At 35.5% G+C, this 13,231-nt stretch overlaps 2 protein-coding genes across 3 annotated transcripts; one reads left to right on the forward strand and one right to left on the reverse strand.

Moving 5' to 3' along the window:
• The first annotated feature begins 664 nt into the window (after positions 1-664).
• On the forward strand, positions 665-7,237 carry bicdl2 (BICD family like cargo adaptor 2). Of its 2 annotated transcripts, XM_052557513.1 has the most exons (10): positions 665-822; positions 1,528-2,081; positions 3,387-3,602; positions 3,838-3,954; positions 4,110-4,256; positions 5,578-5,724; positions 5,953-6,027; positions 6,120-6,202; positions 6,394-6,508; positions 6,835-7,237. In XM_052557513.1, the coding sequence occupies exons 2-10, from the start codon at positions 1,818-1,820 to the stop codon at positions 7,003-7,005; spliced, it is 1,335 nt and encodes a 444-aa protein (XP_052413473.1). In that variant the 5' UTR covers positions 665-822; positions 1,528-1,817; the 3' UTR covers positions 7,006-7,237. The 2 variants fall into 2 exon arrangements, with proteins under 2 accessions (XP_052413473.1, XP_052413474.1); XM_052557514.1 differs by lacking the exon at positions 5,578-5,724.
• A 16-nt stretch (positions 7,238-7,253) lies between these two features.
• Positions 7,254-12,221, reverse strand: crfb12 (cytokine receptor family member B12). Its single transcript, XM_052557512.1, has 8 exons — positions 11,913-12,221; positions 11,498-11,617; positions 11,166-11,295; positions 10,863-11,050; positions 10,597-10,745; positions 10,360-10,507; positions 9,721-9,860; positions 7,254-9,320 (listed from the first exon to the last, which is right to left on the reverse strand). The coding sequence occupies exons 2-8, from the start codon at positions 11,556-11,558 to the stop codon at positions 8,724-8,726; spliced, it is 1,413 nt and encodes a 470-aa protein (XP_052413472.1). The 5' UTR covers positions 11,559-11,617; positions 11,913-12,221; the 3' UTR covers positions 7,254-8,723.
• Between the last annotated feature and the right edge of the window lie 1,010 nt (positions 12,222-13,231).

The raw sequence follows: 13,231 nt of genomic DNA on the forward strand, positions 1-13,231 counted from the left end.
TTTCTATTGAAAGTAATGATTATAAAGTAATATGATCATTTATATTCCAGAGTTGGCAGGGTAGGCAAATTTGTTTGTTTCTTTATTTTTGATATAAAAGTAGAAATAAGCAGAAAGAAATGTATTATCTTTCTGTTGACAGAAACTGAACAGATATTATTCAATGACAAGTCTAAGTATGAAAACAACTTTCTGATTTCAGAAAAGTAAATGGAAAAGACTAAAAGACAGAAGTAAAAACTTAAGACAAAATATGAAAAGTGAACCGAATGCATACAAGCAATAAATGAATCAATCATTGGCTAGGTTTTTTTTATTATTATTATTATTTTTTTTTATAAATAGCCTATTAAATATTTACAATTGCAGCCAGATGATACATTAGAATAAACAGAAAAACAAACATGATGTTTAAGTTATATAACACAGTTAAATGTTCACAAAAACTACTTTTACAGCTTTCTTATTTTTGGACCTTCATATTGTTTTTTGAGCTTCCAAAATAAAAAACAAAGGTTAAAATCCCCCATGTTTACATTCATGAATAAATCGTAGGTGCGAAGGTTTCCAGGGAATTTTAATTTTAACTATTTATTTATTTTGAATAGATCGAAGTTTCATACTATATCACTGTGACTGTGTATCTCACCTGAACGCCTGATGTCAGCGTCACCTATCCTTTTTGTGTGTTGGGCTCCTCCCACTGAACTGATGACGCCTTGAGAAGGTGTGGCTTAATTAGTTTCACAGCAGCGCTTCCAAGGCGACCAGTAGTACCTCCCTGTCACCTTTCGTGGTGAGTTTGGAGCAGGAACTTCCCAGGTAGGAAAAACAAAGCATTACTTATTTTAAATAGTAAATAGGAACATTGCTCAGAGACGCTTTATTGTTTTGAATATAAAACATTCATTCAAGTTCTTAAGTCTTTTAATTAAGCCTTTATTTGCTGTGAAGTTGAGACAAACAATTTGGGCTGTTTTATTTACACTACATTAGACTAATGTAGTTGATTCAACAGTTTCAATGAAATTAAAATACCGCAATATGTTAATAACAAACACTTAAGCCAGAGTTTCATCCTGCGCCTGGATTTCCTCCATTATGATCCACAGACAGTTCCTGTTTTATTCCAAGAAAACACTTTACAGCCATACTAAATAAAATATCAGGTCACCTATGTCTTAGTTACCTGTGCTCTTTAAAACCTGTTTAGCCAATTGTAAGGGGTGTAGTCACTGGGCCACTGAGGAGTCTTGAATGACTACTGGAATGCGAGAGAAAGACTGAAACTTTGTTATGCTGGTCATGTCCACAAAAGAAGCTCCTAGACAACAATAGAAATGCTCAAAGGTAGAAATGGATAATGTGGTGATTGGATACACATACTGCATAGGGACGAAATCCAAGCTCTTTACAGTCCAGGAGGATTAGATATTATAAATGAAAACACCTGCCAGCTTTGTGTCATAATTTTCAGGGTGAGTTCCAACACAATTGTCACCTGTTTCAACACGTTTCTGTCCATAGGGAGATTTATAAGGAAGACTCAAGATAAAGCCAATAATAAATCAACTGATTATTCCACCCTCGGAGGAACCTTCAGCCTCAGTACAGCCTACATGTGACACACACAAGGGTTGATCATCTTTTGAAGGATATACAAAAACCAAGAGGTGTCAGGTGCTTTGTTTTCTTGAAAATCCAGTCTAGACTAAAGCCTCAGGCATTTAGACTGGGAAGGATGCAGATTAACAACTTCTGACTATCAGGACGGTCACTTGGAGTCCTGCTTAGACGTGAACTTGAGGAACAGACCAATGTTTCCATTCAGGAAGGAGAACCTACCCTCTCCCATCCTGGAGGATTCTTTCTTCCCCTTCTCTTCATCACACTCTTCCTCCGGTCACCGGATCATGGCTCCTACAATGGGAGCAGATGATCTCCTCGCCTCACCTCAGGATGACAGCAGTCCTACGCTGCTGGAGAAGGACCTGATCTTGGCTGCTGAGGTGGGCCAAGCTTTGCTGGAGAAAAACGAGGAGCTGGCTACTCAGATAGAGCAGATGGAAAGGGAGATGGAGGTATGAATGAAAATGAGTGCTCAGAAGTGATGGAGTATCTATAAAGGCCTGTTAACGCCACAAACTATAAAGTTTTAATAATCATTTCAGTTCTTTGACAATAGCGATAGTCCACACCCCAACTATAACAACTCAGAGGAACGATGTTATTAGAATCACTTTCAGAATGATTTTTTTCCCACATGTTAAATAAAAACATTAACAATGTTTAAGGTCAAGCCTTTAAAACAGCAGACAGCAGCTTATAATAAACAGAACATTATTGTCTGCTGGTTTGTACGCTTATATAGCTAGTTACCTTGATAATTCTTGGTGTGAACGGGCCTTAACTAACATGTTTATACATTATATGTTAGCAGTTGTTTAAGCTTTTATTAATTATTATTTGCATCATATATATATATATATATATATATATATATATATATATATATATATATATATATATATATATATATATATATTATTAAAATATATACTTTTATTCAGTAAGGACACATCATTCATTGACTGAAAATCACAGTAAAGATTTTAGATCTTTTGAACTTCCTATACATTAAATAGTCCTGAAAAAATATATCATGACTTGCACAAAAATATTAAGCAGCACTGATCAGAAGTGCAATGTTTTCAACATTGACAATAAGTAAGCAGTAAATGAGCATATTTGGAATAATTTCTAAAGAATCATGTGACACTGAAGTCTGGAGTATATCATTGACTGCTGAAAATTCAGCTTTGTTCACACTGGAATAAATTACATTGAAAATATTTTGGAAATGAAAAAAGATTATTGGAATTATTTTATTTATTGTATTTAGATCAATTGAATTTGGGCTTGGTGAGCAATAAGAGAAACAATTTTATGGTAGTGTAAAACAGTTTCTTAAGATGCTGAAAACTACACAGTGGTAAACATCTACTAAAGGGCTTCACAAGAACGTACAAGAAATAATGGTAAAGAAGCAAACACACAAATATTATGGATTCTGAGTGTTTATATCTCCTGCATGGTGACATTATGTTGCATATGATCCAACAGTACAGTAATAGTTTATGGTGGATCTTCATTTAGAGAGAGTTTGTATCAATGGTCTCAAATAGTGCCAAAAACCTGAATGATAGAACCTGTTATAAAGGTTACTTTATACCCATTACGCCACTTTCAAAAACACATTCTAGAACCTCAAAATAAACATTTCACCATGAAAGGCCCATTTAGGTGGATATATATTAACATCATTAAAGAACTCGTATGAAAAATGTGTGAATTGTTGACAAAGTGTGTTTGTCTCTGTACAACAGGCGATGCAGCAGGAGAAACACGTGCTGCAGCGACGTCTGGAGGTGCGAGACCTCGAGGCAGGTCAGCGGGAAGCAGAACTGCAGGCTGACATCACAGCGTTGCGTGCGCAGTTGGATCAAAAACACGTTCAGAGTCGTGACCGGCGTCGGGAGGAGAGTGAGCAACTGACTCAGCTGTCCAGCCACAACCAAAAACTTGTGGAACAGCTGGCAGAGGTGACCAATCAGAAGCTTTTAAGTCCCCAGCTTCCTGTTTTTAACAGCTTCTTGCAAATCTTTTCAAAAGCATCCAGATGCATGTGGGTAAACATGTCTAGTGACGTAGTAACACTGACACAGTGGTATACAGGGCTGGAATGAAGACTAGCAGGTTTTCTGTCAGAAGCAGTCCTAGAAATAATGTTTGACTACATCTAAACCTTTTCAAATCTTTCTTTTTTCTCTCTTCCAGGCAGTGGCCTTAGAGCATACTTTGCGTACTGAGCTTCGTTCTTTGAGGGAAGAAATGGAAGATACAAGTTTTAGCAAATCCATAAGCTCTGCTAGACTGGACAGTCTGCAAGCAGAGGTATACACAAAATTAGTGATCCAACTTATACATTGGCCAGGCCAATTACTCTTCTGATATTTTGACATGATCAACTTTGATATTTAGCAGAATAGTCAAATAAGTTTGTTGACTGTTTTTGTCTGTTATTTTTCACTACTGTTCCTGTATCATAGAACAGGGTTATGAAAGAGCGCTGTACTCATATGGATGAAAGATTGAAGTCAGCTCAAGAAGACAACCACCGGCTGAGATCTGAGAGGGATGGATTGAGAGAGAGGGTGACTGAGCTACAGACCAGTCTGAAAGATAAAGAAACGGAGGTGAGGAAGATGTGCCAGAGGATAGAATTTGGGTAGGAAGGCATATAGCAGATGGGGAGCAAATCTCTATGTAAGATAGATATCAAATATAAATACTGTATACAGTTAGAATTTACACTCTACATTCATGGCCGATTCTAAACTGCAACTTCCTCGTTCACTTCAGCAGCGTCTCGCAGCGATCATTTTCATACCATGGACGCTAAACATTCTGAATTATACATGCAGACATTCATATGAGGAGCAGCAAATTAGTCAATTTTTATCTTGAACATGAAAAATTTACCGAGGTCCAGACCTCGGTGACCTCATAGCTGGCTACGGCCATGCCTAAATTAAACATGATAATTGGTTTGTAGCGTTTAGTGATGTAAAGCTGCACCAGGGCTCATTCTAATCTACAAACTCAAACACTAAAGTACTGCTGGGAAGTCCATTTAACACTTTTAAGAGTCCACCACAAAGAAATAAAATGGCTAATTCATATTATGAAATATCAGCTAATACCCTGAATAAAATGCATCAGTGTACCACAAAAATATTAAGCAGCATAGCTGTTAATAAAATAATAACTTAAATAAAAATGCATGGAAATTGATTAAGGGTCAGTAAAGACATATGTTACCAAATAAAAAAAGATAAATGAATAAATGGTTTTGAAATTACTGTTCATCAGAAAAATCATGAAGAAATGTATGACTGGTAAAAGCATTGAGCAGCACACTAATATAGTGTACCATGTGACCAACGTTGCATACTATTTTCACAGTACTATGATTTGAAGGCAACTTAATTTAATCTTGCACTATACTGTTGGTCATAAATGTGTCCCTGGAGCACAAAACCAGTCTTAAGTCACTGGGGTATATTTATAGTAATAGCCAAATATACATTATAGGGGTCTAAATTATAGATTTTTCTTTTATACCAAAAATCATTAGGGTATTAAGTTAAGATCATGTTCGATGAAGATATTTCATACATTTACTACTGTAAATATATTAAAACTTAAATTTCAATTAGTAATATGCATTGCTAAGAACTTAATTTGGACAACTTTAAAGGCAGTTTTTTCAGTATTTCAATTTTTTTGCACCCTCAGATTCAAGATTTTCAAATAGTCGTATCTCTGTCATAACAAACCATACATCAATGGAAAGCTAATTTAAAATTGACCCATATGACTGGTTTTGTGGCCCAGGGTCACAAATAGTATGAGAATTGGGAATTGGGCAGCCTAGGTTTCAGGTTCAGGTTTCGCTGGTCAGAGTACATCCATCCCTAGAGAGTTTCAGTCTGGCTGTCTCTGGCTCTTTCACAGCTGGAACAGGAGCACAGCACAGTGTTTCAGCTGCGCACGGTCAACCGAACGCTACAGCAAAGGGTTCAAGCCCTGGGAGAAGAGGCCAGTCTGGGGGAGGCTACCTGCTTCCCTATGTCACTTCAGAGTGAGATCCAACAGTCTCAGGTAGCGCTCAACCCCTGCTTAGTGAAAAGATAGGTGTGCATGCTTCAACTTAGCTTTTAGCAAATAATTACTTACACTGCAAGTGACAAAAAAAAAAAAACACAATTAGGTTGAGGTTTAGGTTTAACGTATGTCAGTGCTTGTTTTTCTCCTCACTCAGCTTTTTTTTTTCCTCACCACACTTTCTATTTCTGGTGACTGGTTGATTTAATTTTTTATCTCAAACAGGCAAAAGAAACCATTTTGGCCCATTCAGCCATTTTGCAAGAAAAAGAAGAAGAAATTCAGAGGTTACAGAAAGAGGTTAGCTACATGATACAATGACATCACAATAGCATGCATATAGACTGAGTATCTGCATCTTAAGTTTTATGCAATGTTTTTTCTTTCATCAGCTACAGTCTAGAGAAACTGAATTAGAAGGGCTGAGGGAGGAGGTGAAACCATTTCGCAACAGTCCTGGCAAACCTACTTACAGGTGAGAACTGGATCAAAAGGCTTTTCAGCTGCTACCTTTTTGTTCTCTGTGTGTCATATTTAATGCCAGAGGTAAAGTGATAAGCTAACGATATGTGATGAAAGGGAGATATTTTGCATAATAGTCTGAGGACAGATTGAAACTGTCTATTGCTTTATCCAACCCTATCTGTTTTTCTTTATTACTCATAGTGCCTTGGAAGAGGAGATCAGTCTGGCCCGACAAGAACGTGATGCACTCAACCAACAGCTTCTGAACACTATCAGACACAAGGTGGCACTTTCTCAGGAAGTTGAGTCTTGGCAGGTTGGTACTGTAACTTGTAACTTGATTTCTAATCCAGTACTACTACAAGAAGCCCTATTCATATTTTTTTCCATAAAAAGAATACTTACCATGCATTGCACAGAGCCGTATTTGACATCAGAAACCCTCTTAAAGTACAGTTGTTGGGTGTTCCTCAGAGGTTAGTCTTAGGACCATTTTAGTTCCTGCAGTGTGTCACTGTATAGAACATGCACTGTTTTATTGTAAATTATGGTTAACCTCAACTATACATTGCATGTATTTATTAATAAGTATTGATTAAATATAGAAAATGTATTTTGTTGACCAACAAATTTTGGTTCCAGGAGGACATGCGTCTAGTGATATGTCAGCAGGTTCAACTACAACAAAAAGAAAAGGAAAACGACAAAGAACGGACAGGCCTTCAAAGAGGCACTCGCACCACCAAGTCACTGCGTTTACGTGGGGAAGATGGAAGGAAAGGATTTTTTTCTTCTCTGTTTGGGGGAGACTGACTGGAGAACAAATAAGAAGGGACAAGAAGAAAAGGGAATACAGTAATGAGAGACTAATCACTTTTTTTTTTCTACAAATGTCAAGTAATCTTTAAAATCACCCAAATGTGTAAATAGAAAGACAGTAGAAAGAAATTATATGTACTCCATAGTGGCACTTTTGCATATGTATGTTTTTCAATATTTATTTACAACTTCAAAATCATACATAAAAATAAATGTATAGTATTACTTTTTTCTCGTCTCTTTTATAGAGGGGTTAATCATTATTAAACCCTAAAAAATAGTCTCTTTAGCACCATTCAAATAGTTCAGTAAGGAAATATGCAGCATTACAGTAACATTTCATGTAAACATATAAAACTTTTACACTCTCAGGCTGATTTTTCAAATACAAGACAGTTCCCCAATATACATAATAATCCATGATGATAACTAAATCTTTGATTATATATTATAGCACCATTTTATAATAGAAAATGTTTAGAACGTCCTTTACAGAAAACAAGTGTACATACACATTGACATACATATGGTAAGATATGACATGGAAATAAATCCCGCACAATAAAACTGTTGTGTCCTGAAAGATACATGAAGATTTTTTTATATATTTTGTGTTAGTATGCCAAACATTCTATTTCCAAACATTATTTTTTACAAATACTGTCTTACAATCTTACAAACTATCCCTATGTCAGTTTAACATCACACAAAGAGAGACAAAAAATAATAGAACATTTTTAAGAGAGAATTCCATTAAAACATTTGTGGGAACAGCAAAATATTCTTTTGAAGCACTTGTGAAATGATGCTGTAAAGAGAGAATGTTTTCATTGGTAGTATTTTCTTGGTAGTATTGGTAGTAACTTCTATTACATAAATAATTTTTTTTGGAGTGACCACCATTCAACATTTTGCAGTTGTTTCCAAGTAATTTTAATCTTTAATCAGATTTTATATACAGAGATTTTCACTACAGTGGTCTTAGATCCCAATTTGTGTAAATAATGATATTATAATTATGATATGAATTTTGGATGACATACAATACACAAGAAAACACTTAGAATTTCAATTGTCCAGTATTTCTGGTCAGTCAGTATTGCACTGCACCTTAATCTGCTTCATGTAGCACCTGGAGTCTGTTTTCAAAGTGTCTGATTGCCCATTTATTGACTAGACGGCTTGTCTTGTGACGAGTTGCATCCCAGTGAAACTGCAGGATGTGTAGCTCCAACTTATTCCTGAAGTAGGCACACTTTCATAGTTCAAACTGTGTTCAACATGACCCTCAACTGAGCAACCAGCAATAAGATGGCCAGTAACCAGCCATGTTCCTTCTATTTGACCATACAGAATTCAGCTTGAGAGTTTAAACGGATATTAATATCTGTAAGATCCAAGAGTTCCTGATGCAGGAGTTCTTGTGAGTTCGTTCAGGAGAAAACTGTAAGTGCTATTGATGAAAGGGAAATTAACCAATAGTTTTCTCCAGGTAAAACAAACTCCAGATTTTGCTTCTATGTCAAGTGTTATTGCCTCATGTTATGAATATTCTGATCTTCTGCATCACTAAACTAAATCTCTAAAGATTTTTCATTTCTATGGCATTGGTCAGGGGAAAGGTTGATACTTTTTTGCTTGAATTTGGTTGCAGACTCCACCTTTGGAAGTCAGTTCAGAATATGTATATCCTCTTTAAGGGCCTTCATAGTTTAGATACTAGAGGTTTGGATGTTTATAATGCTTGTCATATCATGTCTTGGTTCATAACCACTCTCTGAGTTAGAATCAGACAAAAATAAGCTGTCCTCCTCCTCTTCAGCAGGCACTTCTCTTTCATAGCCACTGCCAGAAGAAAAGAAAAGCGTTTCTTCTGCATAATTGCTATCCATCTCTGAGTTTACACACATGTTCACGGTAACCGTTCGTAGTATTTGGGATGATCTTGAAATGTTTAAAGTATTATCACAGAGAGATCCTGATTCAGACTCGCTACCTGAATACATACTGTCGTCATCCATTTCAGATATTTCATTTTCTTCACTATCTTCTATATCATTAGCCAGTGTGTACTTATCATACTGATTTGATGCCTCAGCCTCCTCATCTTGCTCTGGTGGGTTGACACTGGCAATGGATAATGTAAAGTTTTCTCTCGGTTGATAGAACACAGAGCCATCCTTGGAGTCTTCCTCCGATGAAGAAAAACGTCTCTCTCCGTTCATTTCTTTTTTTGGTGGGGTCACTGTGATTGGCTGGGATTCCTCAGGGGTTGGTTTTAGGACCCTTTTATATCCTGGAATAACAATCTGTAAAGGACATACATACATTTATTTATTTGGCATCACTTTACAAGCTTCCATAAGTTAACTTTAGTCAAAGCGTTAACTAACATTAATAATGAACAGTTGTTGTTTTTTTAGAAAGAGTGGCTCAGAAAAAGAAGTTAGTTCCTAAAAAAGCTCCAGCATCATTTGTCTGCAAATGCCACATATTTGGATATTTTGTATCTTTGAATTTTGATTTGAGGCCTATGCACATAATACATGTATATTGTATATAAAAATATGAAACAAATTGGAAGGGTAATGTTAAATAATAATAATAATGTTCACTATGATTTCAATATAACAACTAATAAATGCAACTTAAATTCTAAAGTCAAATTAGGCAATACAGAAAGCTTTATGAACTATATAAGGAACATACCAAAGGTTTTGGAATGCGGAGATTCTTGATTTGAAGCCTCATGTGGTAAAAACAACCAAAAGGCAAAAAAATCCCAGTCGAAAAAGTAATCAGCAGGATGGCCACAATGCACACCACTAGCACAAAGCTTTTAGTAGAATCTATAAGACATATTCACACACAAACAATATTGTTTTAATAAAGCTGCAACATTTTTGAAGTAAAGCTATGCTCACCAAGGCTGCATTAAATTGATCAGAAGTATAGCATATTGTAATATTCCTGTGATGCAAAGCTTAAGTTTTTAACATCATTACTTCAGTCTTCAGTGTCACGTGGTCCTTCAGAATTCATAATATGTAGATTTGTTGCTCAAGAAACATTTCTTCTTATTCATATTATATTTTTTTATAAATGTCAGAAAGAGTGCTTCTTTCTATATTTTCTCCAGGATTATTCAATGAATAGAAAGCTTAAAAGAGAATTTACTGTATTTGAAATAGAAATCTATTCTAACATTATACATTTTTTCTCACTCAATTTTTAGCAATTTAATGCATCTTTGCTGAATAAAAATACTAATCTCTCTCTCTCTCTCTCTCTATATATATATATGGATATACACATGCTGAACAGTATAAATAAAAATATATCCATTACCTAATAGAAATATACATTTGGTGGTGTTGAAGTTATTGTCCCTCGAGGCTTGTTGATGACTTGCAGAAACACTAACACAATAGTTCTTGCCAGATGGCACATCATGAAAAATGTAAGGAGACTCATAGGTTGATATCATAGCTACAAACTACAATAAAAAAAATTATGCATTTATGCATGTAGACATTTCATTGTAATAATCAGTGATTGTGCATAACAAAAATATAATGCATTTACCTTTAATTCCCCTGCAGGACTGCTCTCAAAAAGATACAGCAGGTATTCCAGTGGTCTGACCTCGGGTTTTAATTCCAGCCGATGACTAAAATTAATTTTAATGGAGTTTTGTTCAGTTGAGATTTTTACACTCGGGGGACTCAGGAGTGCTAAAGAATAATTCAACAGAAAGTCAAACACAACCATTTCAGAAGAGCATTATTTAGCTTTGCTGACCAAAACATTACGTTAATTCTGAAAGTGTTATATAACATATTTGAGCTTACTGTCTCCATACGGCTGGAAAGACTTTGATGTAGTTGTCCAGTGGGAGCTTGTTCCTCTAAATGTTGTCTTGACCCTCACAAAATAATTCCAAAAATAAAGCTCATTAGGTTGCCCATCAAAAGTCAGTTGGCAATTCAGTATGGCTGTGTTAGTGCAGTGTTGAGTGTGATTCCACTTTCCTCCAGACCTACCCAAAAAACGGATACAAATTATTATTTTTTTTATCTGTTTGACAAGTCACAAAGTAATTTTTGTATTGATTGATTTTATTTAATTTTTCTTCTGTGAATGTCTGTATGTACATTTTTTGCGCAGTTATAAACTCCAAGGTGTATCTGGTATCTGGAGGATTTCCTTGTCCAGGAAGCCATTCAGCTATAGCCTTAAAATCCAATATTCTCACAGTCAGATTCTTTGGAGGAGAAAGAATTGCTAAAAGGAAAAAAAATGCTGCATTAATTACAAAACAAATTTAAAAAGTGCCAAAATACACAAGCCAACACATATTGACAATAACATGGTATGTGCATGGAAAAAACAGTACTTATATATTTGCATTTTGAGATTAAAAAGGAAGGCTACCATTTGCATTATGTGAATCTCAGTTTAGATTCAGAAAACAAAAGTACACTACCTTTAGATGGCTTTAGACATATTTGAAGCAAAGTGAACATGCAGACTAGAAAGCGGGTCATTGTGTCATTAAATCATGTCAAACCTTTAAAAAAGGCTGGACGTTTATCCTTAATCGTTCCTGCAAAAAGCGGTACAAGACACATAATTACAACAGATCGCAGGTAATATTTAACATGACGTTTGGAGAAATACAAATATAGATGAAAAACAGTATTACATAAATAGAAATATGCAAAATAGCATGATTAGTTTGGTGCAAACAATGTTTGTCTTAAAGGGCCAGAACACGTTTACAACTATCATATTAGAATCATTACGATACCAAAAGGAGAAATCAATCAACTGAAATAAAAACAGTAAGCGTTCAGTTAAAGCCTCAGTTACTAATTACGGACAATTCAAGCCACACTCACCACACTGGAGTCATCTCTGTTTCTAGAAATAAAACACCAGTCCTGAAGACGGCAGATCCATCTTCCATACCAGCAGAATACTGAGATGGGTTTAAACAAATGATCCAAGACAAATACTACTACTATCAAAGCATCACTCGTTCACCACAGATAAAGATTTGAGAGGAATGTCAAGCTATATTTCCAAGCAATCTTAAAAAGACTAAGAAAAACATTTATCCTTCTAAGCATTCTACAGCACACAGAATGAGAGAACAACTATCTGCAGGTTTACACTGACAACATACTGTATGAAACAAGTCCAGACTTCTATACTGATCTACTGTAAAGGTATATTTGGGACTTAAGCCCCTCCCCTGTCACCTGAAACATGAAAACAGGTTGGTCCAGTCTCCAGGATGGAATCTCGTCTTTCGTCCTCGTCAGTCTCCACCCAGCATGCACCATTTACAAACACAAATACTGATCAAGAGAATCATGTTGTTCTGAACATATAGCAGAAGCTTCATTATATGTTATTATTAATATCTTATATATTCTCTTCCCAGATAAATTCCAGATGTATCTAATAAATCTATGCCCAAATTTAACTATCTACAACTTCATATCAGATAACATAGATATAGATATAGATAGATATAGATAGTGTTCATTTATTTGGCCAAAGGAGAACGGTCCCCGGACCGAGCCTGGTTTCTTCCCAGGTTTTTTTTTTCTTCTACATTTTGAAAGTTTAGAGTGGGATCCTTGACATTGTTGACTTCAGCTTGCTTAGCTGAAACAAACTGAAATACGCTGGATGACTGTCTTCTATAGAACTGCTTTACAGATGAATCACATCTTGCGAAATCGTCACAGTTAACGAACTCTACTGAATGAAAATTGAATCGACTTGAGCTGGATAACAACATTACTACCTTCTGCAGAGCTGCTTATAGCTAAAGTGAACTTCTTTCCAAATTTAAGAACTTTATACTGTTATTAAATTGAACTGAAACAACACTGACTTAAGCTAAATAATAATGACACAATTGTCTTTTCAGAGCTGCTTTAAAGCAGAATCTTGATAATCCCCATAAGTTGTCATAACTGATCCTACTATTTTTGTTGTGAAGCTGCTTTGAAACAATCTGGATTGTATAAAGTGCTGGATTTCACAATAGCTCCCTTTTCAAGCCGAGAGACACAGGACTAATGGAGATGGAGCGGAAGGGAATGGGAACATGATATGTAACTTGCAGTCAAGATTTTCTTCCTAAATCATTGTTTATTGGGACTATATTGTTTTCTCCCTTAAGAATATTTTTTGGGAATACAGT

Source organism: Carassius gibelio, chromosome B5 (genome assembly GCF_023724105.1).
Source record: "Carassius gibelio isolate Cgi1373 ecotype wild population from Czech Republic chromosome B5, carGib1.2-hapl.c, whole genome shotgun sequence".
In the NCBI taxonomy this organism is placed as follows: Eukaryota; Metazoa; Chordata; class Actinopteri; order Cypriniformes; family Cyprinidae; genus Carassius; species Carassius gibelio.

Excerpts from the sequence above, each read along its gene's own strand:
- crfb12 (XM_052557512.1), bottom strand. The coding sequence starts at position 11,558 with ATGACCCGCTTTCTAGTCTGCATGTTCACTTTGCTTCAAATATGTCTA. Across the intron at positions 9,861-10,359 it reads CAAATGTATATTTCTATTAG|ATTCTACTAAAAGCTTTGTG; the intron begins GTAATGGATATA and ends TATGTCTTATAG. Across the intron at positions 9,321-9,720 it reads TCCGCATTCCAAAACCTTTG|ATTGTTATTCCAGGATATAA; the intron begins GTATGTTCCTTA and ends TGTCCTTTACAG.
- bicdl2 (XM_052557513.1), top strand. The coding sequence starts at position 1,818 with ATGTTTCCATTCAGGAAGGAGAACCTACCCTCTCCCATCCTGGAGGAT. Across the intron at positions 3,603-3,837 it reads TTGTGGAACAGCTGGCAGAG|GCAGTGGCCTTAGAGCATAC; the intron begins GTGACCAATCAG and ends TCTCTCTTCCAG. Across the intron at positions 4,257-5,577 it reads TGAAAGATAAAGAAACGGAG|CTGGAACAGGAGCACAGCAC; the intron begins GTGAGGAAGATG and ends GCTCTTTCACAG.